Source organism: Myiozetetes cayanensis, unplaced genomic scaffold, assembly GCF_022539395.1.
Source record: "Myiozetetes cayanensis isolate MyiCay16 unplaced genomic scaffold, myiCay2020 scf20-37, whole genome shotgun sequence".
Taxonomy (NCBI): Eukaryota; Metazoa; Chordata; class Aves; order Passeriformes; family Tyrannidae; genus Myiozetetes; species Myiozetetes cayanensis.
Window position 1 is genome coordinate 14,673,216 of NW_026087412.1, and position 26,171 is coordinate 14,699,386.

The 26,171-nt window shown below is 54.0% G+C and overlaps 1 protein-coding gene across 1 annotated transcript in view; it reads left to right on the forward strand.

Moving 5' to 3' along the window:
• Positions 1 to 65: 65 nt before the first annotated feature.
• Positions 66 to 26,171, forward strand: part of WDR90 (WD repeat domain 90) — a 44,818-nt gene continuing 18,712 nt past the window's right edge. The window contains 35 exon segments of the mRNA XM_050317770.1: positions 66 to 97; positions 933 to 1,063; positions 1,148 to 1,324; positions 1,605 to 1,734; positions 2,346 to 2,516; positions 3,700 to 3,823; positions 4,168 to 4,235; positions 4,330 to 4,439; positions 5,625 to 5,834; positions 6,426 to 6,494; positions 7,495 to 7,605; positions 7,696 to 7,841; positions 8,106 to 8,163; positions 9,564 to 9,682; positions 10,076 to 10,237; positions 10,768 to 10,895; positions 12,141 to 12,257; positions 12,775 to 13,010; positions 13,386 to 13,525; positions 14,029 to 14,159; positions 15,867 to 15,997; positions 16,390 to 16,551; positions 16,829 to 16,957; positions 17,426 to 17,559; positions 17,655 to 17,692; positions 18,122 to 18,241; positions 18,658 to 18,834; positions 19,812 to 19,912; positions 20,817 to 20,919; positions 21,525 to 21,646; positions 22,436 to 22,595; positions 23,745 to 23,935; positions 24,197 to 24,365; positions 24,845 to 24,956; positions 25,851 to 26,022. Coding sequence (XP_050173727.1) covers positions 88 to 97; positions 933 to 1,063; positions 1,148 to 1,324; positions 1,605 to 1,734; positions 2,346 to 2,516; positions 3,700 to 3,823; positions 4,168 to 4,235; positions 4,330 to 4,439; positions 5,625 to 5,834; positions 6,426 to 6,494; positions 7,495 to 7,605; positions 7,696 to 7,841; positions 8,106 to 8,163; positions 9,564 to 9,682; positions 10,076 to 10,237; positions 10,768 to 10,895; positions 12,141 to 12,257; positions 12,775 to 13,010; positions 13,386 to 13,525; positions 14,029 to 14,159; positions 15,867 to 15,997; positions 16,390 to 16,551; positions 16,829 to 16,957; positions 17,426 to 17,559; positions 17,655 to 17,692; positions 18,122 to 18,241; positions 18,658 to 18,834; positions 19,812 to 19,912; positions 20,817 to 20,919; positions 21,525 to 21,646; positions 22,436 to 22,595; positions 23,745 to 23,935; positions 24,197 to 24,365; positions 24,845 to 24,956; positions 25,851 to 26,022 — 4,569 coding nt within the window. The 5' untranslated portion in view covers positions 66 to 87.

Below are 26,171 nucleotides of genomic sequence, written 5' to 3' on the forward strand. Positions count from 1 at the left end.
GGGGCGGGTCGCGAGTCACGTGACGGGCAGCAGCGCGCCGCTGATTGGCTGCGGCCGCGCGGGACGGTTGAGCCGGCGGCGCGCGCCATGGCGGCAGGTTTGGAGGACCGGGGAGGGGGACAGGGAGGAACGGGGGTGTCAGCGGGGATCGGGGGACATGGAGTGTCAGCAGGGATGGGGAGTCACCGGGGCTGAGAGGATCGCGGGGAGTAAGAGAGTGTCACAGGGGACAGGGGGGCACAGGGGCACCGGCGGCGTCATCGGGCGTGGGGAACATGAGGGGACCGGAGGCATCACTGGGGATGGGGCGCTGGTCTCCAGAGGATTCGGAGCACGGGGGTCACAGGGGTGTCACCGCAGGGGGAGGTGGGCTCTGCGGACAGTGAGTGTGGAGCACGGCGGTACCCGGGGCGTCGCTGGGGTCGGGGGGACTCTGGGGACGGGGGGGCTCTCAGAGCGTGGAGGTAACGGGGTCATCGCTGGGGCTGGGGCAGTCGTGGCACCGTCACTGGGCACGGGGGACTCGGAGTACGGGGGCAATGGGGGTGTCACCGGGCGCAGGGGCAACGCTGGGTCTGGGGGGCTCTGGACACGGAGATACGGGAGTGTCACTGGGCCTGAGGGACTCGGGGCATGGGGGGCTCTGGACACGGAGATAGTGTGGGTGCCACCGGGGCTGGGGGGCTCAGTGTGGGGAGGCTTGGGGGCCGGAGATACCAGGGGTGTCACTGGGGTGGGAGTGCTTGGAGTATGGGGTTAATCATGCTTGGGGCACAGAGATGGCACTGAGGTGGGGGGTCATCAGGGTTGGAAGGACTCAGGGCATAGAGGTACCAGGAACTGAGGTGACTCAGGACACCCTGATAACGGGGTGCCACCAGGACAGGGGACCTTGGGACATCGGATTCCAGGGGGTAATAGGGGGCATCCAGATGTGGGTTCTGTCCCTTCACCGATGCCGGTACCAGCAGCCTGGCAGCGTCCCTACCTGAATATCTTCAAGCACTTCCGTGTGGAGGAGTGGAAGCGTTCGGCCAAGGAAGGGGACGTGGCCGCCCTCACGGTAACGGGGGCACCATGGGGTGGGGCCACTGGCCAAGGGTGAGCAGTGCTGACCCCTCCTCACCCCTTTCCTTGCCTTCACAAGGACACGAGGCTGAAGGGAACAGTGTACCGGATCCGGGGCTCCAACCCTGCCAGCAGTTACCTGCAGCTGCCCCGGGCTGGGTCACAGTCACTGGGGCTCACGGGGCGCTACCTCTACCTGCTCTTCAGGCCCCTGCCCCGCAAGCACTTCCTCGTCCACCTGGATGTCACCACCGAGGTACGTGACACTGAGTGGCCTCATTAAACCGCCTTCATTAGCGTTGTGATTGATTGAAGGGCTGAGGGTGGCAGTGGTGGTCTTGGGGGATGAAGAACTTGGCTGGTCTTTGTTGCTGCTGGTGAGTTTCCCTGGGCTGGAGTTGGCTTCTGTCCTCATGGAATCTCTGCTGGGGACAGGGGACACTGAGGGGACAGGAGACACAGCCACGTGCAGCACTTCTCTGCCCAAGCCACCAGGGTGACTAAAGCTCTGTGTGTGTGTGTGTGTCTCTTCCCAGGAAAACCAGGTGGTTCGTATCTCCTTCTCCAACCTCTTCAAGGAGTTCAAATCCACAGCCACCTGGCTGCAGTTCCCCTTTGTCTGTGGAGCAGCCAAGGACTCAGCGTGTGACTCTGTGTCCCGGCGTGGTGAGCAGCTGTGTGGTCGGGGCTGGGCTGGCACATCACCACCAAAATACATTGTTAGAAAATAAATCGAGTTCAGAAGTTGGCTTCATGCCTTTGGGGAGGGTGAAGAGAAGCTGTAGCTGCCCCATCCCTGGAAGTGTCCAAGGCCAGGTTGGACAGGGCTTGAAGCAACCTGGGCTAGTGGAAGGTGTCCCTGCCCACGGCAGGGGATTGGAACAAGATGGTCTTCAAAAGTCCCTCCCAACCCAAACCATTCCAGAATTCTGTAAGAGTTGTGGGCCTGAGAAGGAGCTCTTCCATGTTCAGAAGCTTGGAACTGTAGCTCCTGGGAGGGCTGTCAGCCATCATTGTTCTCCAAAGCAATGGGGTGCCGTGTCAGGCCGGGCATGAGCCTGTGGGAATGATGGGACTCCCTGTCCTTCCCCATCCCTGAGCTACAAGGCCTGTTTTCCCATCTCCCACTTGGCACAGGCCTGGTGGGAATCTTGCCTGGTAAATACATTTCACTGAACTGTGTGAATCTCGTGTCTCCCGTTCTGCAGGGTCCAGTGTCCCTGTCTGTGGTGTCTTTTCTCACCATCCCCATTCCCACCTGCCGCTCTCCTCCCCAGGCGCCTCCGGAGCAGCCCCTGCCGACGCGCGCTGGACGTGCCTGGTGCTGGACCTGCCCTCCATCCTCTCCCTGTACCTCAACCGCCGCTACAGCCACCTCAGGGCCGTCAAGCTCTGCTCCAACCTGCTCGTGAAGAACCTCTGCACCAGCGACTTGCTGTTTGACCCGGGTGAGGAGCCTCAGGTTTCTCCTGTGACTCCAGCCCAGCCTGGGGGAAAGTCCCTGGGGGTTCAAAGCTGAGGTTGCAGCCCTGGCAGAGCACTGGGCTGCTGGTGCTCTATGATATGGACAGGAAAGGCAAAATACTTGCTGTGATGTTAAGTTTCCACATGGGCAGGGACACCTTCCACCAGCCCAGGTTGCTCCAAGCCCCATCCAACCTGGCCTTGGACACTTCCAGGGATCCAGGGGCAGCCACAGCTTCTCTGGGCAACCTGTGCCAGGGCCTCCCCACCCTCACAGGGAACAATTCCTTCCCAATATCCCATCTAACCCTGCCCTCTGGGAGTGGAAAACCATTCCCCCTTATCCTGTCACTCTCTGACCTTGTCCCCAGTCCCTCTCCAGCTCTCCTGGAGCCCTTTTAGGCACTGGAAGGCAATCTGGAATGGAATATAGTCTCCCAACCTCTGGAGGAAACTATCGTCTCATTTTTCAGCTGTAAAGTGAACAAAAGGAGCAAAGTTAAATATCTTTCTAAAGTTAGAATTTTTTTCAGGGGGAAAGAAACAAAGAAATAAAGGTGTCAGCACACCTTGCTTCTCCAAGACCTGTACTTTTATCTGCTGGAAGAGCCTGTGCTTTTTTTTTGTGTCAAAAATCTTCCAACCAGCTTTTTTTATCCACTTTCTCAGTGTGGCAGAAATACTTTGGTCAAACCCTTTGCTTCTGTCTTTCTTTCTTTGTGCTGGAATTCTGCCTGAACTGCCTGGCCCGATGGAAAGCATCAGTGGGAGGGAGGTTACAGAGGCTGCTTTGAGATTGCTGAAACTTATTATATTTTGAAAAATTTCCTGTATTTACAAATACTTGAAGAAAAGAAGACAAGAAAAGGGGAAATGAGTCTTAAATCATGTTAAAGTGCTGAATCAATGAACAGAAACTAAGTGAATCTTGAGCCTGGGGGTTTATAACTCAAATCCAAGTTTTTGTGCTCTGGGCTCTTCTTTGGAGGTTTAGAGTTTCAGGAATCCACCTGTGCAAAGGTGTGTTAGTTTGTTCCTCAGGCTTGGGACCTTTGTTTCTCAGGTGTTCTCAAAGAGAGGAGGGGTCTGTGCCCGTGTCCCACAGGGAATGTGGTTTCAGCCCCTCCACAGGCCTGGAGAACTCAGTGTCTGTCTCTGTGCTGCCAGGTGTGACCTTCTCCGAGGCCCGGCACACCGACCTGGCCTGCCGTGGGATCGCTCCCATGCCAAGGGAAATGGCGTTCCCTGTGCCCAAGGGAGAGAACTGGAATGACCTCTACGACTACATCAGGTATGGCTGCTCCCCATCCCACCACAGCTCCCAGATCTTCCCGCTCCCTGGGGGAGGGCAGGATGGGTAATGCCACTTGAGGAGTGACAGAGCCGGGTGAACCTGGGGCCTGAGTGGGCATTTTGGTCCCCTCAGCTCCAGCATTTATGTGTTGTTAACACTTCTGTCCTTTAGTGCCATCTGCCTTTGGTATCCCTGTATTTGGGGGAGCATGGGACAAAAGGGGGGATCTTAGAGGAGACTGAAGAGGTCTTTGTGCCAGGCCTGAGCTGGCAAGGGATATTCCCAGGTGCCAATATGATTACAGTCCTAATGACATGGTGCCTTCCTCTGACGCTGCTCAGGTTCCCATCCGAGGGGCCAAAGCTGCCGTACGACTCCATCCAGAGGAGCTGTCCCAGTCCTGCGGCAGGTGGGAATGCTGGGGGCGGCAGCCAAGGCTGTGCCAGCCCGGCTGGGTGCCCTGGGTTCTCTTTAGAGCCCGACCTGCTGCTCTCATCCCGCAGGTGACCAAACCTCGAAGGAGCCCGCCCGCCAGCCACCCCCACCGGTGACGCTCACCAGGGCAGTGTGTGACCGCCTGTCCCTCATCCATCACATAACCAGTCCCAGAGCTGTGAGTGCACCATGGAGGAGGCTGCAGCTCCTTCCTTTCTGCTTCCCAGGGAGTTTTCCCCTCATCTGTGCCTTCAAGATGCTTCTTGTCCTCAGCAGCTCATGTGGCATGGTCTGGTGACCACAGTTCTGTCTTCAAATTATTGATGGGAAATGAGGTCTGGAGACTAAGGAATGGGATTGGTGCCCTCGAGGAGCAGAGCAGTGCGTGGAGTTGGGATTGCTGGGACTGCAGGCAGCTGTCCTCTTCCTGGTTTCCCCCTTCCTGGTGGTGCTGATATGGGAGCTGGTGTCACCAGTGTGGTGATGGGTGTTTGAAGAGGGGCTGGGGGAAGCCATCCTCACTGTGGAGAGGGAGACAATGAGGAGTACAACTTCTCTTTATTAGAACGCGTCCAAAGGCTGACCATGAAGATGGTGAAGGGTCTAGAGGGGAATAGAGCCATGTGAGGAGCAGCTGAGGGCACTTGGTTTGTTCAGCCTGGAGAAGAGGAGATGGAGCACAGACCTCATCAGGGTCTGCAGCTTCCTCCCAGGGGACAGTGGAAGGGCAGCTGAGATGTCTGCTCCCTGTGAGCAGTGACAGAACCCAAGGGAATGGCTGGAGCTGTGTCAGGGCAGGCTCAGGTTGGATCTCGGGGAAAGGTTCTTCCCCCAGAGGGTGGTTGGCACTGAACAGGCTCCCCAGGGCAGTGGGCACAGCCCCAAGGCTGCCAGAGCTCAAGGGGTGTTTGGACAATGCTGTCAGGGACAGGGTGGGACTGTTTGGGTACCTGTGCAGGATGGACTGGATGCTCCTTGTGGGTCCCTTCCCACTCAGGATATTCTGTGATTCTATGACCTGGAATGAGCTGGGGTGGGCTGAGCTGGCTGACTGGGTGCTTTAGACCTCCTCTGCTCAGTGGAGAGAGGGCAGCTCTTCCTGTTCAGGGCTGAATATTTTCTGGGGCTCTGATTTTCTGTCTGGAGGAGATGAACTGTGCCTGGACAACACTGGGAGCGTAGGGAGAGGGGCTGGTTAACACACCTGGCCAAGCCAGGGCTGCTCTCCCTCCACGTTGTGCCATCCTTGTTTGCACCACTGTGAAGAGCCATCAGGAAGACATGGGGGTCTCTCTGCCTCTGCATTGGGTGGAGGGTGTTGGGAGGAGGACTGAGCTCTGTCTGAGGCTTTCCTCATTCTCAGGTGCCACGCCGGTCTCCTGTAATCCCAAAAAGCATCCCTGAGGTTCACCTGACAGCCCTGAGAGCTGTGCCTGCTGGGCACTCAGCTCCAGAGGAGAACCAGAGACCGCCCAGTGTGGGGGACACAGGGCAGCCACCATCAGCCATCCGTGTCTGTGCTCATCAGAGGGGTGGACGGAGCACCCGAGCTGTCCCTGCTGGCTCAGAGGAGGTGGGTGAAGCACTGAGGAGCTCAAGGTGGCTTTGCAGCGCTTATTTCTGATTCTTGTGAGCCCAGAAGTGAGAAAGGAAACACAAAGTTCAGGCTGGAGTTCCAGAGTTTAAAAGGTGTTATTTTTTCTGGCTAACAGTTCTCTTCTCTGTTAGTACCTTACTTGCCTTGAGAGAGGAACCCTGTGTTCAAACACGCTGACCTTAAGCGAGTAGCATGTTTACATCTGCCCAGAGTGTGCACAGAGAGGGCTCTGGCCCAGGAGTGCTGTCCCACCAGTAGGTTTCAGCCTGCAGGATAAGAGAACAGCCCTGGAAGTGTTCAAGACCATGTTGGTTGGAGCTTGGAACAACCTGGTCTAGTGGAAGGTGTCCCTGTCCATGGGAAGGGCTGGGTGGAAGAGCTGGGAAACCCCAGCTCCTCCTGCCTGCCAGGCTGGACTTGAAATACTATGAAGTTGTCCCCTCTGACAGGAGAGACCCAAAGCTGCCTCTGTGTTTTTCAGAGACAGATGAGCACTGGGGGCAGGGTGCCCTGTGGGTGGAGGACCTCAGCACAGCTCTGGGCATGATGGTGCTGTTTTTTTTCCAGAGGCTCTTACCGGATCCCATCCTGAAGCTGAGAACAATTATTGGCTTTGGAGGCTGCAGCACCAAATGGGTCAGTAGCTCAGATGGTTTGGGGAGTGGATCTGTTCTCATGTGACTGGGGTATTGATTTTTAGGAGGTGTGAGATACAGCTGAGTGTGGCATTGCTGGATGTGAGAAAGGATCCCAAAGCAGAGGGGGACAAGTGTTCATGCACAAGTGTTCTGCTGTTATGATGGTGAATTAGAAATTATGGGGCCTTTTAGACAGAATCATAGGATGGAAAAGCCCTCCAAGATCATCAGGTGCGACCGTTCCCCCAGCACTGCCAAGGCCACCACTAACCCATGTCCCCAAGTGCCACATCTACACATCTTCTAAGTCCCTCCAGGGATAGTGACCCTACCACTGCCCTGGGCAGCTGTGCCAGGGCTGGACAACACTTACAGTGAAGAAATTTCCCAATATCCATCTAAACCTCCTCTGGCACAGCCAGAGGCCATTTCCTCTGGTCCTGTCCCTTGTTCCCTGGGAGCAGAGCCCGACCCCCACCTGGCGCCATCCTCCTGTCAGGGAGTTGCAGAGAGCAAGAAGGTCCCCCCTGAGCCTCCTTTTCTCCAGGCTGAGCCCCCCCAGCTCCCTCAGCTGCTTTGTATCAGACTTGTGCTCCATTCCCTTCACTAAATGTCATGCCTTCTTTTTAATACATTAAAGCTCCTGTGCTTTGTTGGAGGCTCGGAAGGAAGGGCTATGTTTTGGCTTGTTTCTGTGGGGCACTGGGCCTTGCTTGTGGTCTGTGTTAGGATAAAGAAGGGGTTGTTTTGGTTCAGTCAGTTCAAGGCTCTGCCAACAATGTCATTTTCCTTGGATCTCCTGTTCACACAGTAGGGAAGGGATCTTAAAACTCATTCAGTTCCAACCCCTGGCCATGGGCAGGGACACCTTCCACTAGACCAGGTCGCTCCAAGCCCCATCCAACCTGGCCTTGAACAATTTTAGGGATGGGAAAGAAACCTCTGCCTAGGAGCTGGGGCACTTGTGGAGCCCTGTGCCTCCTGTGTCGGTGCTGCAGGCGCTGTGGACGCAGAACAACGCCGCGGTGGTGTATCCCTGCCACGCCGTCATCGTCACCCTGCAGCTCCGCACCGGCGAGCAGAGGTTCTTCCTTGGCCACACAGATAAGGTGAGTGTGACCTTCCAAAGCCTGATGGCAGTGCTGTCCTTGCACCCCAGATGTCCCCCTGGTGCCCTCTCAGATGGTGATTCCCCACAGGTGTCAGCGCTGACCTTCAATGGGAGCAGCACCTTGCTGGCCTCGGCGCAGTCTGGGCCCCGGGGCGTGGGGCGCCTCTGGGACTTCCGCGCAGGCACCTGCCTCTCCGTGTTCAAAACCCATGTCCACTCCCTCTGGTCCCTCAGGTGGGTTTCAGCTGGGTGCAGGTGGGTGAAGTGTTGCAGTATGGCAGCTTTTCCGTGCTGTTCTCATGTGCAGGGATGAATTAGAGCTGCCTGGGTTTGTCACCTAGACCGGCTGGCAGCTGGCCTGGCTATGCTGCCAGCTCCCTCCTGAGCTTATCCCTCAGGTCTTGCTGTCTCCCCATCCCTACAACTTGTCCCCTTTTATCCCCCACTGGGGTACAATCAGGGTACAAGGAGCTGTGTTTCACCAGGTGCCTCTTGCAGCTTTTCCCGCAGCGGAGCCGTTCTGTGCGGAGTCGGGAGGGACGGGCATGGCAAAACGGTGAGAGCTGAAACTTGGGTTGGGAGGTTTCCCTGAGATGGCTGTTCTCCCAGATTGTGTAGTTATTTTGCAGACAAACCTCTGCTCTGGGCTTTCCTAGACATGTTCTTGAGGGAGATCCCTTTCTCGTTAGCTGCCTAGAAAATACTTTTCCTGATGCTTGTGGGTGTTCGCACACACGTTCCTCAGCTGCAAGCACACAGATCCTTTCAGAAGCATCCAGAGAGACCTGCTGGGGTTGTGCTTTGAGGCTGTTGTGTTCCTGGTGTGTTCCCAGCCAGGAGCACAAGCAGGGTGATGTGATTGTGCCGTACTCTGCAGGGATCACCGCAGGCTCATGTGCCACATTCCCACCTCTGCAGCCCTTCTGAGGGACTCGTGCTTGGGTGGCATTTCAAGCTGGAAGCCTTGTGAGCACATAGGAATTGTAATGGGAGGTTCAGCACTGACTGGAGCCCCAAACCCCTTTATTTTCATAGCATTTAGGGCAAGATGTGAGGTTTCATCTTTCATCACCGAGCATCTCCGCGGGAAGGGATGCCGGGTGCTGGAGCTGCCACCCACCGATGTAGCTGGGGGATGACGCAGAATCCCACATGGAGCAGTCAAAAATAAACCTGTTTCGTGGGACTGGGTGTTTGTTTTGTCAGTGGAAGTGTTTTCATCCACTGATCCCTTACTGACAACCACCAGCAATTAGCTGTGCCATTGCTAATTGCAGGAAAAAACACACGGTGCTCCGTGTTTTTCTCAGCATGTGGCAGTGTTCTCTGATCTGGGTGGGAGCTGGTGAGCTGAAACTGGGGAGGGGGGAATCAACGGGGTGAAAGGGAGGGAGAACAGGGAGTGCTAGGGGGCACCTCTCCCACGGTGATGCCTCAGCCCATCCTAGCCTCTGAGGTGATCCTGGGTTTGGTTTTAATGCTGCTCTGGAATGCAGAGCATCCACCTCCATTTCTTCAGCCATTTGACCCTTTCCTTTGGGGAGAGAGTTTGACTCTTGCCCCTGGTGACAGGCCCTGAGGGCACACAGAGCAGAGGCTGGGACAGCCAGAGCAGTGGCTGTGTGCTACCTCTCACTCCCTCAGCCCTGGTACCGCTCCTATATCCCAGCAGGCAGAGTTCTCACTCCTCTGTTGGTTTTCTTTCCAAGTCTGAGTCCCGTTGCCAGGCAGCCCTGGGATTTAGACCCTATAATTATGGATTGCAGACAAGGATATTGCCATGAAGCTTTGCAAAGCTGTTGAACTGTCCTAAACCCTCTGGGTGAGAGGTTTTATTTCCCCTCCTCCAGCTCTGTTGTCGATACTTCGTGCCCAGCTCTGGAGCAGCTGCTGGATGAAAAGCTCTTCCCCTGCCAAGGTTTTGAGCAGCTCTTCCACTGTGTTTTTGTGTTTCAGTTGGTGGTGGTGTGGAACACTGCTCAGGTAACCCGTGGTGGAGGGGTGGCAGTGCTGGCCAAAGCACACACAGATGTGGACATCCAGGCCTTGAAGATTGCTTTCTTTGATGATACCAGGTATGTGCAAAGAAAATAAATCAGTAACAGTGATTCTTAGATGTTGGGAAGGGTGAGGGTGGGCAGGCCCTGGCACAGGTTGCCCAGAGAAGCTGTGGCTGCCCCATCCCTGGAAGTGTCCAAGGCCAGGTTGGACGGGGCTTGAAGCAACCTGGGCTGGTGGAAGGTGTCCCTGCCCATAGACTGGGTGGGCAACTAGGTGGTCTTTAAGGTCCCTTCCAACCCAAACCATTCCATGATTCTGGCTTGGCTGCAGGGGGAATTGTGGTGCTGCAGCCATCTGGTCGCTATTCCTGTCCTTAGTCTGTCAGGTGGCCCTTGGGACACTGGGCTTGGGACACCAGGGGCTCGGGGAGCCCTGCCCTGCTCCTCATGCCATGTCTCCCGGGACAGGATGGTGTCGTGTGGCCGGGACAACATCAGGCTGTGGCGAGTGCGGAGCGGGGTCCTGCACTCGTGTCCCATCAACCTGGGCGAGTACCATTCCCTGGAGTTCACTGACCTGGCCTTCGAGGAGGGGCCCGTGGCCGAGCAGGAGCCAGAGGACCGTGCGCTGTAAGGGGCCAGCACCATCACCAGGGGAACCTGCTGGGAGGGAGCTCTGCTTCAGAACAGCCCCAGAAATGGCTCTTTCCTCTCGCTATAGTGATGTTTTGCCACATTTAGTGATTTTCTCCTCACCTGAAGCTTTCTGTGGCAGCAGGAGGAGCGTGGAACACATCTTCTTGCATACAGCCAGACACACGCTTTGTTGTTGTTTTATTTTAATCATCAGAGCCAGGGCTTTGTTGCCACCACATATGGTCCCATCAGGGCAGAGCTGTGGGCTCAGCCGGCCTGTGGCAGAGAGAGGCTCCTTTCTGGAGTCTGTGCCAAGCTTTTTGGCTCTCTTGCTGATCTCTGTTCCAGAGGGTCAGGAAATAAATAGGAAGCTCTGACTTGGTTAGAGATGTGTAGTGCAGCACACGGAACACTTGGACACCTAGCTGACCTGTTACATTACTGGGAACCAGGATTGCTTTCCACGGGTAAGCCAAGCTGATTTTTTACTAAAACCAGGTCTCTCTTCTGGTTTTTTTTTACAGCTTTGTGTGCAGCAAGAGCGGCCACGTGCTGGAGGTGGATTACAAGAACATGTCTGTGCGGAGCGCGCGGCGCCTGCTGCCGGCACAGCCCCGGGAGCACAGGCAGGAGCAGGCAGGGAGCAGCTCAGGTGGGAGCACCGGTAGGGAGGGAGGGGGAACCAGCCAGGGGGCACCTCAACCATGGCTGGGGTCAGAAATGAGCTCAAACTCATCCCCGCTCAAACCAACCAGCTCTTTACCTACTGCTACCGGTTATTTTGGGTTGATTAGATCATCGCTATTTGCCTCTTAAGGACTGCAAATAATCTTCCTTAGTGCAGCAAAGTATCGTTTTAAGAAAGATTTTAGCATTTTAAATGCTGATTGCACTTTCAGAGAAACACCACTTTTAGAAACATGAAACAAGGTCTTCATTTGCTGATGGGAGGCTTAATGGAGAGATGGAAAAAGAACTAAGCAGATGAACGAAAAAGATGAATTTGGGGATTTTTTCATTATTCAGCCTTTGCAGAGCATTTGGAGAATCTTTGGTGCTGTACATTAGTCCAGCTTTCAGCTCTTCCAGTGACTTCAACAGCGGGAAGAATTCACTTTCAAGTGGGAATGCCCTGATGTTTTGAAGCTTAGTGCATGGTTTGCTGTATCAAATTGAGCTAATTAATCAAGAACATGCCCTTTGAGAGGTTTGTAACTGCAGTTCTCACCTCACGGGCAAGAAAGGGTCCAAGAGGAGATGAAACAATGTCCTTGGTGTCCTCCTGATAGCAGTGCTGGCTCTGACCAATGGCCTTTATACCCGCATTTAGATTGGATATTGGGGAAAATTCCTTCACTGAAAGTGTGTTCAGGCTTTGAAACAGCCTCCCCATTCCATCCCTGGAAGTGTTCAACACTGTGGATATGGCCCTTGGGGACATTGTTTAGTGGTGGCCTTGGCAGTTCTGGGTTAATGGTTGGACTCGATGAGCTTTTCCAACCTTAATGATTCTGTAAATCAAAAAAATCCCATTTTCTGTACATCTGTATTCTTCTGCAGAGAGGATTTGGGACATGGAAATGGAAGGGCAGTTATCTGAGACATCCCTTGCTGTAGGATCCTATTTGAGGCAAAAATATGGTAGGGTTTAACAAGGGGCAGGGATTTTCTGAGCCTTGCAAGAGTTTCACGATGGTAAAGAAGTTTTTAGCCCTGGGAAGGGCTGCCTGAGACCCTTCAGCCTGATCTGTCAGTCAGCATGGGATTGCTGGCTCCTCCTGAGACTCCAGCTGCAGGTGTGGGTGGAGCACTGGCCTCATCTCTTGGATGGGGCAACCCTCAGGTTGAGTTTTCTTGTTCCATGTGTATGAGGAGGTGTCCTTTTTGGGGTTTTCAGGCCCTGGGATTGCTATAAACAGTATCAGCATGTCCTTGACCTTCTGTGCCACGGGATCAGAGGATGGCTACGTGCGGCTGTGGCCGCTGGACTTCTCAGCCGTTGTCTTAGAGGCAGGTGAGTAGGGCTGGGAGTGGTTCTTCTGAGCTCCACTCCTGCTGCAATTCCAGAGCTCCACTGCCACAGCTCCTGCAGCAATTCTCATGAACAAGGGCATGTTTTATGTGTGCTGTCTCCAAGGCTGACTGGCTTGGAAGTCTTCAATGGCTGTTATTGGTGTTTATTCTTGTAACTCATAGGAGAAAGGCAGGGTCTCCTGGGAGAGAGCAGATTTCCATCTTGATTTCTGTGCCCTTGAACCCATGGCTCATCTGTCCATGAAAAATTAGGGGAGAGGTCGAGAAGTTCTTGACTCTTTTTGAAACAAACAGCTTAACTGCAGAGCCAGAGCCCTTTAGATAGGGCAGAGACTAATCTGTCAGTAAACTCAACTGCAAGTGTTCAGTCTCTAGGCTGTGGGCTGCTCATTCCTGGGATCACTGCTTTCCCAAGCAGGAATCTGGCTTTGTAGCTGTATTCCAGCTGCTGCCTCTCCTTTCCCAGGGGATTTGTTGACCCCTGTGCGTTTCCCCAGAGCACGAGGCCCCGGTGAGTTCCGTCTGCATCAGCCCCGACAGCCGCAAAGTCCTGTGCAGCACAGCTGCTGGGAGCCTGGGCTATGTGGATATCCAGTCCCGGGACTACAACACCCTCATGCGCTCGCACAAGGACGCCGTGCTGGGCTTCTCGGTGGGGGGCATTCGGAAGCAGATAGCAACAGTGTCTCAGGACAGCACCATCCGAGTGTGGGACCTCGTCTCCATGCAGCAGGTAGGCGAGACAGGAGTTAGGAGGTGTCTTTGTCTCTGTTTGGTCTAATTATCAAAACCCCACGGTTCAAGAGCCCTGAAGTCCTCCCTGAAGCATGAGGGGGTGCCACGGGCAAGGAATCCTTTGAAAGTGGAGTTCTGAGGTATTGTTAAAACAAAATTATTTTCTTTTCCTCCATCTTCTGAATAATGCTTTTTAGCACAAAGCATAACACCCAAGGGCTTTATCTAAATGCCCAAAGACCCAGGACTTCACTGGGGTTTGTATCCATCCAGGCAGGAATAGCAGTGTGCTCGTGGTGGAGGTCTGAGGCTGTTTAGTTGTTGGGTCCAGCTGGAGCTCCAGCTTTATCCAGCTGCATTCTCTTCCCTGCAGCTGTATGACTTTACAGCCACAGACGAAACACCGTGTGCCGTGGCTTTCCACCCCACCTGGAAGATCCTGGCCTGTGGATTTGACAGTGGGACAGTGCGGACCTTCAGCTTGGCCGCCTCCAATCTCCTGGTGGAGCACAAGTGAGCGTTTGGAGTGGAACTACACTGGGTCTAGCTGGGTGTCCTGGTGATGGAAGAGAGCCACAGAGATGGTCATGGACCTTGACAACCCTCAGGTCCCAGCTGGGTGGGGTTTGGGCAGAGGCTGTGCTGAGGCTCTGGGTGGTGAAAGCCTGATCTGTGAAGGCCATGAGGGCTTTCTTTGTGACTTCCCAGGGGAGAGCAGTAGGAAAGAGCTTGTCCTAGAGGGCAGCTGAGCAGGGAGCCCTTGCAAGCCTTGATGCAGAAAGCAGAGGATGCTCCAAGCAGAGAAGGGAGCATGTTCCATCCAGGCTGGAGCACTGCTCGTTTGTCCAATAAATTGCAATGTTGGTTGTCCTGGGTTGCTGCAGGTGTGAGCATGGTGGAGTCCTACCCTGCCCCTGATTATTTTGCTCTGGGTTCTTCACATTTCACTCCATGTCAGTACTGTTTCCTCTGCCTCTGATTTTCTCCTCCCTTCATCCGTGTTTTCTGCCTTTCAGGCAGCACCGCGCTGCGATCACCGGGCTGACCTTCTCTCCGGACGGCAGCTTCATGTTCAGCTCCTGTTTGCAGGGCACTCTGGCTCTCTACAAGTGTGTGGCACAGAAGAGCCACGTCCTGAGGGTCCTGGGTAAGACTCTGAGATTGGGTGTTGCCTTTCTTCATTTCTTTTATTATCACAGACACCAAAGCCAAACCACACTCAGTCTGCTCAGAGAGAGATTTCCCAGTGAACCTGAGCTGTGTCATTTCCCCCTGTGCTGGGCATTGCTGAGCCACCTCCAATCCTGGGGGCAGTTCTGGTGCCCTTGTGACAAGAAAGATCTTGAGGGGCTGGAGCGTGTGCAGGGAAGGGAACAGAGCTGGGGAAGGGGCTGGAGCAGCAGGAGCAGCTGAGGGAGCTGGGGGGCTCAGGCTGGAGAAAAGGAGGCTCAGGGGGGACCTTCTGGCTCTGCAACTCCCTGACAGGAGGGGGGAGCCGGGGGGGTCGGGCTCTGCTCCCAGGGAACAAGGGACAGAACTAGAGAAAACAGCCCCAAGTTGTGCCAGTGGAGGTTTAGATTGGATATTGGGAAATTTCTTCCCTGAAAGGGTGGTCAGACCCTGGCACGGGAGTCCTGATCCCTGGAGGGATTTAAAAACCACGTGGATGTGGCACCTGCGAACGTGGGTTAGTGGTGGTGCTGGCAGTGCTGGGGGAGCAGTTGGACTCGATGATCTCAGAGGGCTTTTCCAACCAAGACCAACCTATGATTCTATGATTCTTAATGATTCTGTGATTTTATGATTCTGTGATTTGTGTTGGTACCTTCTGTGTGAGCAAAACCCATTGAAAAAACCACTTCCCTACCTGTCCTGGTTCAAACCCCGTCAACCTGCTTGGTGTAATGATTTCATGAATGTTCTGGAATCACAGAGATTTATTCATGCCCAAGCCCTGGCTGTTTTCATTCTGTGCATGTGGAGTTTAATTTATTTAAAGTGGATTTTTGCCCTAACCCTGCCTGCAGCAGAGCTGCTCTGTGCTGGTGGAGAGCTGGAGGCAAGGCAGGGGCCAGGCAGTTTGGAAAAATTAGTGTCAAATTTAATGTACACTTTGGAAATGAGCTGTGGCAGCACAAGCTTGGGCAGGGAAAGGGAGCTCTGCTTTTTATACAGTGCATTTATTTTTATAAAGAGGAGGATCCTGCCCCAAGAATTGTGCAGGAAAAGGAACAGGGGCTCAGAGGGATCAGGGAGTTTGTCCAAAGTCACCCAAATTTGGGGTTAGTGCTGCAGCCGGACCTTCATGTGTTGACTCTGCTCTGAAACTGTGTCACTACCTGGTCACATTCCAAGGACAGACAGTGGAATACTGATAGTGGAATAAATACAGGGAATTGCTGTGATTTCAGCCATTTTTAGACCTTTGGGTCTGTGCCCTCTGGACTGACATCAGTGTGGTGGGGTTCAGCACTGACCTCATTCCGCTCAGGGTTCAGCCAACCAGGCTGCAGCTCAGATCTTGCATTCATAGCTCTGTGTCACGTTAAAAAATAAGCTCTAAAATCAATTTTATTCCCTTGACTTTGTTCCGCTCTCCTTGAAAACACCACACCTTCGGTCAGGCAACAAGTTGTGCATCTAAGCCTCGTGTTTTAGGTGTCCACGGCACACTTTGGGTGTGCAGATAAATTTTGTAGCATCTACAACACAGGTTGCTTCTTTCTCAGGCCAGAGCGTTAACCTTAACAAAACTGAGTTCGGAGGAGAAGCTGCAGCTGCTGCCCAGCAGCAGCATCAGAGTGAGGGTGGGCTTTGCTCCTCTCCTCACTGTCCCTCGTGCTGTGTCCCCCAGGAAACGTGGTGGCCCAGGATGCTGGGAGCGGCTGGGATGCGCTGGTGGTCAGTGGGGACAGTCACCTCCTGGCCTTCGTGGGGCCCTCCAAGTACGTGGTGACCGTGATGGAGGCCTGTTCTCTTGATGAGGTACCAGGGGCTCCCCTCCTTCCTGGGGAGGCTGGGGAGGGCAAATCCCATAGGCTGCATCAGGTGAGATGGGTCAGGGCACTGGGCACCAGCACTGCTGGAGAGGGCCTTCCCTGCAGAGCTTGGAGTTTACAGGGAGGTTTGTTTTCCATTCTTAGAAATAACAAAGTCAAAGTTTCTTCTCCTCTGGCTTTGTTCCCCTCTAGAAAGATAATTTGCAGGGGTGCTGTGTAGACTGTCAGCTCCCACCTCTCTCTCTGAGCTGCTCTCCCAGGCATTGCCTGGACCTGAAACCTTCATTAGGTGGGAAGGGTCTGGGGAGTTCTGTGGCCTTGTGTTAGGAGCAATCCTGAGGCTCCTGCAGTGTTTGTTGATAGCTCCTTGTTTCACAGCTGCTGAGGGTGGACATCTGCGTCCTTGACGTGCACAGCACTGACTTGGACTCTGCAGTGAGGCTCTGCTTTGGTCCTGTGTCTCGGGGAGAGCTCCTGGTATCCACCTCTTCCAACAAAATCCTCGTGCTCGATGCGAAAACAGGACGACTGGTGCGAGAGGTAGGATGCTGAAATCCATCCACTGAGCTCTCATGTGGGGTTTGGGCATTTCATGTCCCTGTGGGAGGTTAAATGAGAGAAAAGCTCATCCTGGAGCTCACAGGCTTCAAAGAAACATGAGTGGGAAGCCTACAGTTATCCTAGTGTGTTTGGGCTCAGGATGAGCCTCAGCTTGTCCTTGTTTTCCATACTGTCACACCCCTGTTCTCTTGCTGAAGTGTAAATAAGGGTATGAACTAACTCAGTTAAAGCTGCTGGTGCCTCTTCTTGTCCTCAGGTGTCCCCCATGCACAAGCTGACCTGTTCTTCCTTGGCACTGAGCAGGGATGGCCAGTACCTGCTCACTGCTGGTGACAAGGTTATCAAAGTGTGGGACTATCGGATGCGCTTCGATATCAACTTCCAGGTACCACCCACAGAGGGAGGGAAGGGGTTGGTGGTGCATTTCTGAATCCCTGGAGAAAAGAGAAGCAAGAGGTGTCTGACATTTGTCCCAGTGTCTCTAGTCCCAGTTTGCCCAGCAGAGAAATGCAGCCCTATGGCACTGGGTACTGGGGCAGCCAGACCCTCTGCAAAGGACAGGGGTGGGTGATACCTCTGTGTTAGGGACAAGACCACACAGAGAAGAAAATGGCTCCCCCAGGACTTCAGGGGTAGCGTAAGACTTTGTACTCTTCAGCTTTTGCTCCCTTTCCCAGAGGAGTGTGTTCAAGGTTCATCAACCATAGATGTGAGCACTGTAGGTGTGGCAGATCCTCTGCTGGATCTTGTGCTGAGGCCTGTAGACACTGGCCATGCAGGGCAGAGAGCGGAGTAACCCCCTGCTGCCAGGACAGGTGTGGGGATGGGGAAGTTCAAGGTGTGCTTTCTCCAGGTGTACGTGGGCCACTCGGAGCCCGTGCGCCAGGTCGCCTTCACCCCGGACCAGCAGCACGTCGTCAGTGTTGGAGATGCCATCTTCCTCTGGGATTTCCTAGCTCCAGTTGGAGCAAAGTCACCCCCAGCCAGGTAAGTGCAGCTGTTGGGCACTGCCTTCCCTGCCTCCCCCTTTCCCCCCAGCCCCGTCCCTGCTCGGTGTAACACCAATCTCCTCGCCTTTCCAGGGCTCGTTCCCCCGCATCTGCTGGGCTGCCACGACCAGGTGAGTTGTGCTGGTTGGCAGGTTGGCAGCTCTTCCAGAATGTAGGGCCTGGGCAGTTCAGTTCCTTCCCTCAAGGAGTTAGGTGTTTGGGGCCAAAGCAGCTAATTAGCCCCAAAGGACAATCTCAAATTAATTAGCGCCTCTCAGTGTGCTTAGGTGGGGATGTTCTGAGCAGAGCCACTCTGGATTTTCTGGTAGGTCTTTCAGCTTTTGTCTTCTGTCTTTTGCTGCCTCTATCTCCTCTGTTTTCTTTCTCCCTCAGTGTATTTCTCTCTCTCTGTCCCTCTGTTTCTTGAAAGACAGAGAAGTGGCTTCTGCTGTGTAGGAGGAAGCTGGAGAAATGAACTTGGAGGCATCACCATCAATTGAGGAGGATGAGAGGAGCTATAAGGGGTGAAGGAAGTCACACAAAGCCTTTTCTTTTCCCAGAAGGCAGCTCTGAGAAGCCAAAGGATGTCTCTGAGACCCCTCGGCAGACAGTGCCTCTCCCATTGCTGTCCTCACCCCCGTGTTTGGATGTCAGCTCTGCCCACCAAGCAGGGTATCAAGGTAAGAGGAACTGTTTGCAGGAAAGGGAGACCTTTGGTTTTGGGAAAAACTCCTTGCCTAGTTTAGCAGCATTCTTGGAGCCATCCCTGCCCTTGATCCCTTCCAGCAGACTGACAGACCAGTCTGCAATTCGTTCCCCTAAGCTGGAAAAAGCCCAGAGGTGCTGGGATTGAGCACCCCTTTATCCTCTGCTCTCCTCCACACACTGAGCTGCTGGCACAGCTTCTCTGAGGGCTGTGGTAAACACCCTTTTGGCCATTCCCAGTGGGAATTGTCTGCTTTGCCCTCCACCCTAACAGCTGGACTGTTCCACAGAGCAGGGGAATGACACGGCCAGAAATCAAAGGGTCAGGCACACATGAAGTGGTCCTGAGGGACAGGGATGGCTCCATCTTCCCACTGATTTTTCTCTTCAGGTATTTTCTCTGAGTTGGATGAAGAGGAGGAAGCAGATCTGCCAGGCAGCAGCAGGATGGGGGCAAACAGAGACAAAGATGCCTCAGTCTTTGTGGTGGAGTCAGACAGGAGCAAGGAGCTTGCGAGGCCCAAAGTGAGGCAGGAGAGCCCAAGGTCTCCTGAGAAATCAACAAATGGTAAATCAGGGTCTTCCCAGCTTGTGCAGAGCTTATCTCCTTTCTTGTGCACAGGCCTGCATGGCAGCTTGGTCTGTCCCAGCAAATGAAGGAAGGTCATCATTAATATGGTCCAAGAGACCCAGACACATGCTCTGAATTGTGATCTGAAGGGCAGCAACACGTTCCTCAGGGCTCTTCCTTGGGCATGACCTACTGAGGGAAATCAGTATTGAGGGAAGCTCATGCTGGTGGTGCCCAAAGCTGCCTGTTTTCCTGGCTCTTTCCCTGCTGCTGCTTCCAGGCACACCAGAAGCCTCTCTTCAGCTTGGAGCCAGTATCATCTCTGAGAGGCACGTTCCATTAAATCCAGCTGCAATTAAAGCTCCTAATGTCTCTATTAATAGCAGCACAGCCTCAGAGCTGCAGCAGAGCGTGGCGACCTGCCAGGAGCAGCAGCTGCCTGTGCTCATTCCCAGCAGGACCTGTTGGAAAAGCTTCAGCATAAAACTGTGCCTCCAGTGCTCCTTTGAAGTCCTTTTTTGGGGCTGTGGGGCTTGTGGTTTCACAGCACGTGGCTTGGGTGCCCTTAGGATTTTTGCAGTGTAGGGAATGGCTGGAGCTGTGTCAGGGCAGGCTCAGGTTGGATCTCAGGGAAAGGTTCTTCCCCCACAGGGTGGTTGGCACTGAACAGGCTCCCCAGGGCAGTGGGCACAGCCCCAAGGCTGCCAGACCTCAAGGAGCATTTGGACAACACTGTGTGGGACATGATGGGATTGTTGGGGTGTTTCTGCAGGGCCAGGAGTTGGATTTGATGATCGCTATGGGTTCCTTCCAACTCAGGATATTTTACATGTGACACTGCAGGTCTGATTTTTGCCTCATGTGTGCACCATACATAGCACCTGAATGGACAGCAAGCCACAGCCTGGGTGCTGCTCCCAAAGCACTCCCAGGAGCAGTGTCCCATAGGTCCCTTTTTCTTCTTTGCATGGCAGAAGCCAGGAAGGGAACCAAAACTCCCAAGTCCCAGTGCTCCGTCCGCCCGGATTCCTACCGGCATTTCACTCCTCGCTTCAAGGCATCGGTGCTCCCCCAGGTGAGAGCTGTGCCTGGACTGGTTACCTGGTAAAGAACGGGCATTTGGGGGCTGAGGTTTTCCAAATAGTTCCCATTTTGTTCTCTGCTTGGAGGCAGTTTGGAAAATAAACCCCTGGGCTGATGTTCAGTGAGAAATCCTAACACTAATTCCCAGTTCTCCCCTACGTGCAGCTCTTTCCAGACTAGTAAAAAGTGAGTTGCGCTCAACTCTGTTTCTGTTCCCTGAATCTGCATACATTTTTATTCAAAAGAATGGGAATGGCATGTGCTATTGAGAGTGAAAGATGGGTGAGCAATGGAATGATTCATCATATTTGTGAGCAGCTGCGTTGGCAGAGCAGGCTGGAGAAGGCAAATCCACAGAGCGTAAGCGAGGAGAGACACGGCACAGCTCCCGCTCTGTTAACAAACACAGCAGGAATGAAACAGAAACTTAGCTCGGCCTTTCTCTAAGCTCTGCTGTTACTGCTGGGACAAGAACTACGTCCAGCTTGCCCGCTCAGTTCTCTCCTCTGTCCTCCCACCTGGCAGCATTTTTTCCCCCAGTTCTCTTCCTACTGAAATATCTACACATCCAAGCCAGCAAAACCCATGGAGCTCTTTCCCAGTGGGATCAGCAGCTGCTCCTCGGCTGGGCACTTGCTGCCAGCCTGTTCTATGCCCCATCTGAAAGCATCTGTGCCTGGCTGTGCTGGGGCAGTATCTCTTTTGGACGTAGAATTTTGCCCTTCAGTACTCATCAGTTATGGAATTGTGTGAGGATTGGTATGAATCTGTGTGGGGTGTGTGTGTGAGGACGTGTGTGTGTTTGCACACTCACTTTTTCCTACATGGGTGCTGCTGCACCTGCCCAGGCCATACTTCTAGAGCTTATTTTAAGCCAGTGTCTGTTTTTCTTGCAGAATTTCCTGTCTCCTCCAGCAGGCAGTGAGGTCTTGAAGCTGAAAGCAGTGATCGGCTACAATGGAAATGGCAGAGGGAATATGGTGTGGAACCCAGATACAGGTACCCTGAGAATGCTCTGGGGGGGTGGGATGTGTTACCCAGAGTGGTTGTGGCTACCCCATCCCAAGAAATGTCCAAGGCCATGTTGGATGGGGTTTGGAGTGACCTGAGATAGTGGAAGGTGTCCCTGCCCATGGGAGGGGGTGGAATGAGATGAGCTTTAAGGTCCCTTCCAACCCAAACCATTCTGGGATTCTGTTATGATTCTAGGAGTGTGTACTGAACAAAATTATGATCTTCTGGCTGTTGGGATCTTTGCTTGAACACAGGGGTTCTTTGTGTTGATAAAATCCAGTAACTCTTTGCTGTTGGTGAGCGTTAGTTGGTGGGGCAGACTTGGGTTCAGTTGTTGAGTGGAGAGAGCAGGAGAAACGCTCACAAAGCCCATTCTGGCTCCTTTCTCCAGCTGGAGCGGTGCCCAGCAGCTTTGCTTTGCTCAGGTTAGGGGAAGTGAGATCTAATCCCACTCCCAACCTGACGCTGACGAGCCGTGCAGAAGAGTCAGCTTTTACGTATTAATGAATCATAGAATTTTCCACGTGGGTTGTGGTGGGAGCTGGATGTGCAGCCTTTCCATGAAAACATCCCCTCTCCTCCTCTGCTAGGCTTCTTCGCCTACTCCTGTGGCTGCATCGTCGTGGTTGAAGACCTGCACTCGGGGTCCCAGAACCACTGGCTGGGCCACGCCGAGGAGATCTCCACGCTCGCCCTCAGCCACGACGCCCAGGTACGAGGCCCTGCTGCTGCCCAGGGCCTGGGATTAGCCCTGTCACCTTGGGCCAAAGGGATGTCACAGATTAAAATCCCATTTGTCAGTTCTTCCTGCTGCCTGGAGGCTGTGGAAATCATTTTGGAGCGTAGTTATCTGTTGTGTTGGCTCAGCGTGGCAGTGCCTCACCTCAGGGAGGGGCTGGAGTGGGTCCAGAGAAAGGAACAGAGCTGTGAAAGAGGCTGGAGTGTCAGACATATGAGGCAAGACTGAGGGAGCTCAGCCTGGAGAAAAAGAGGCTCAGCAGGGACCTCTCACTCTCTTCAACTCCCTGGCATGAGGGGGAAGCCAGAGGGATTTGGGCTCTGCTCCCAGGGAAGAAGGGACAGGACATGGAGAAACGGCCTCAAGCTGTGCCAGAGGAGGGTCAGGTTGAGCGTCAGGAGGAATTTCTTCCTGGAAAGGGTGGTCAGGCAGTGGAAGGAACTGCCTAGGGAGGTGGTGGAGTCCCCATCCCTGGAGGTGTCCAAGGAACGACTGGATGTGGCACTCAGTGCTCTAGGCTGGGTGACAGGGTGGGGATCGGACACAGGGTGGACTCGATGACCTTGTGATTCTGTAAAGGTTGCTCCCTTCCTCTGGGTGATGCTGCCATTCCCTCCTGCCACCAACTGAATGGTTGTTCTCACAGAATTCTCCATCTGCCAACCATATCCCTTTAATTTGGGGCTAATCTCGCTAAGACTTGTTAATGAGTATTCTCTAATTACTCACTGAGGTCTCAGTGACTATGCACTGTTCTGTTAGGTTCTTGCCTCTGCCTCAGGGAGGAAGGATGGAGACTCCCACTGTCAGATCTGCATCTGGAGCATCCCGGATGGGGCCTGCACGGCAGAGCTCTTCCACCACGAGACACAAGTGCAAGCCATGGCATTCTCTCGGGATGACAGGTTCCTTGTCACCATAGGTGAGCACACCTGTAACACCAGCTGTGGGTGCAGGAGACAGCTCATGGGAGCACTGAATACCTGCCAGATGTGTATGAGGCTCGTGGGTATGAAGCTGTTTTGTGGTGTCCTTGGGACAGTGGGTGAAGCTGCACTTCCCTCTCCTGACTCACTAGTGCTTCTTAAACCCTGTGTGAATGGTTTGTGGTTACTGTATTTACTGCTCAGAGGGGAGAGCCGCCTTCTGGGCTTGTTATTGCTGCTTAGGTGGAATTGGATAGAAGTTAGCAAGGCTTCCAACTGTGAGCCTCCTGCCAGGCAGCCATGCCAGCACAGGATGGACACTCAAGCTGTCTGTTTTGTTTAGGCAGGGGACATTTAAAGGACAACATGCAATTAGCAAGCCCTTATTTTGCATGAGATGGGACCTGTGGAGCAGGCAATAGGCTTGCTGTGGGCTGGTGAGCCTGCCCTTGGAAAAAAAAAGCAGGCTTTGCTGGAGAGAAAGAGAGCTGTGTGCTCTCCATGGAGCATCCGGGCAGAGGAGCCCTCCTCTTCCAGCTCCAGACTGGGCTGCAGGAAGGGAACAGCTGAAAGTCTCCACTGGGCTTGTGGAGCCTAGGAAAGGCAGCAGGAGAGTGCTGTCCTCCAGAGCTGTTTGGGAGCTGGGGAATTTGCCATCACCAAGGCCAGTGCCTTCTGCTCCCACCCAGCTACAGTGTCCTCCACTAAGGTCAGCTCCCACCTCACCTGGCACCTGGCAGAGGTGACATCCCTTTCTTATTCAGTACCTGGTTAGCCCTGAGTGCCCAGTGTCACTGGAGGGTTTGTTTGGGTGTGCAGTGTCTCCTGAGGATGTAGAAGCAGCAGAAAGGTTGCTGTGCCTGCTGCAATCCCAGCCCACCCCGCTGCCAGGACAGGTCTGCTACAACCTCCAGCATGAAGTACTGGGCCAGTTCTGCCTGACCTTGACTCAGTCGAGGATCTGTCGTGTCATGCAGCTTTTGCTGAGCACATGAGGAGTTGTGTCCGTGCCTGGAGCAGAGTTTGGGACAGCTGTGACCGAAGAGCTGGATGAGGAAGTGACACAGCCGATGTGTGTGTGCAGTGTGGATGCTTTTGAGCATCTCGAGGCTGCAGGATTCCTCCTGTTTTTTACTTCTCCTCAGGGGACTACAGTGACCAGACCATTGCTTTGTGGAGCACCTACACTTACCAGCTCCTCCTGTCCACTTGTGTCTCGGAGCCAGTTCACGACGTGGCTTTCAGCCCTGTGTCTCACCAAGACCTAGCCTGTGTGGGGAGAGGAGCCGTGATGTTTTGGCTGCTGGAGCAGCAGGGAGCTGCTGTCAACCTCAAGGTTAACCTCTATTTGACGTTTCAAAATTTATTTTTAGCATCTCTGACTTCTTTTCCAAGCCCCTGGTGAGAGCAATGGAGGCTCTGCCCCCACAGCTCTGTGAGAGCTGAGGATTTCACGTGGCTTTGGCTGTCCATGAGAGCCTTTTGGTTGTCTTTAAAACATTAACTACATGTATTGAGGGGAGGAGGAGGGGTTTCTTTCCTGATGTAGGTAAGAACCATATTTTCTTTGACATCCCTGTTGTTTGTGCTCTGGCAGGTTCATCAGGCCCCTGCCCCAGACGTGCTGGGGCTGGTGGAGCTCACGTCCCTCTGTTATGGGGCCAACAATCTTCTTTACAGTGGGACCAACTCAGGCCAGATCTGTGTGTGGGACACTGAGATCAATTGCTGCTTCATGACGTGGGAGGCCGACGAGGGCGAGATTGGTGGGTCAGGGAGTCAGGGAGGTCAGGGAATGTGTTGGGAATGAAGAGCTGTGAGCTTGCACAGCTCAGCTTTCAGCTCTGCTCAGAAAACCAGCTTGCTGTGTCAGATGCAAGATGGGTGGGGTGGCAATGGATCTGTGACCTGGGTTTCCTTGGGGTCCTGGGTTCCCTGGGGAGTTCACCTTGTTATATGTCATAGAATCATTAAGGTTGGAAAAGGTCTCTAAAATCATCGAGTCCAACCATTAACCCAGCACTGCCAGGTCCACCACTGAACCACGTCCCTAAACACCACATCCCCATGCTTTTTGAACACTTCCAGGGACAGTGATTCCACCGCTGCCCTGTTCCAAAGCTCCCACACACCCCTAGTCTGTAAAACACTGGGCACTGGCTGTGGAACCTCAGGGGCACGCTCGGGGTGATGGCTGAGGGCAGTGGATGCTCACGGGTGCCCCCCATTCCCCTGTGCCCCCCAGGTGTGCTGCTGTGTCGGCACGACCGGCTGCTGAGCGGCAGCAACACGAAGCGCATCCGCCTGTGGGCAGTGGGCAGCGTGCAGGAGCTGAGGCTGAAAGGGCCCGATGCCAGGTAGGCGGTCGTGGCCCCTCCCCTGGCAGGTGTAAGCCTTTGTGCACCTCCCAGGACCTGTCTGAGAGGTGGCTCTTCACAGACAGACGTCGCCCTGCTCCTGTGCTCTTCATCCTTAGCTTTTCCTCTCCATCCCGCGGCTGCTGATTCTTTCTCTCTGGATCTTTTGACTGAATTTTTGCCACAGGTAGCTGGGCCCTCTTAATACTGGAAGTGGGTGGAGTTTATCGTGCCTGAAATTTGTGTCAGTGGTTTGTAGGAATTCCTTTAGGAGAATTAGGGAAAATACATTGCCTTTGTTTCTTCTCTCACGTTTATTGCATCCCTCGTTTTCTTTCTTCCCTATAAAAGATGGTTGCAGTGCAAATCATAGAATCGTGGAACGGTTTGGGTGGGAAGGAACCTTCAAGACCATCCCATTCCAAACCCCTGCCATGGGCAGGGACACCTTCCACTAGCCCAGGTTGCTCCAAGCCCTGTCCAGCCTGGCCTTGGACACTTCCAGGGATGGGGCAGCCACAGCTTCTCCTGGGCAACCTGTGCCAGGGCCTGCCCACCCTCACAGGGATGAATTCCTTCCCAATATCCCATCTAACCCTGCCCTCTGGCACTGGGAAACCATTCCCCTTTGTCCTGTCACTCCATGCCCTTGTCCCCAGTCCCTCTCCAGCTCTCCTGGATGCCCCTTTAGGCCCTGGAAGGAGCTCTAAGGTTTCCCCAGAGCCTTCTCTTCTCCAGGTGAAACCGCCCAGCTCTCCCAGTGCAATGGGAGTCACCGATCCATAGACAGGGGCCCTTCACTGAACTGGGCTCACTAGGAAATTGCATTTAAAGGAGGCAGGATGGCTGTTCCAACATCTGAGCCAGTCCTTCTCCCATCCTCCTCCCCTGCAGGTCCAGCTCAGTCCTGCTGGAGCACGAGATCACCCTGGATGGGACGATCGTCAGCGCAGCCTTTGACGACTCCCTGGAGATGGGCATTGTGGGCACCACGGCAGGAACCCTGTGGTACATCAACTGGCTGGAGAGCACCAGCATCCGGCTCATCAGCGGCCACAAGAGCAAGGTCAGAGGGGCTGGGCCAGCTCTGAATTTTGCTGGTGCTTTGGGGTATCTTTATGCTACAGGAAAAAGTGTTCAAATGGTAGAAGAGAAGGAATTTTATTTGACCTGCGGTGCACAGTGCCTGCTCCTACCTCTGGGTTAGGTTTGTTA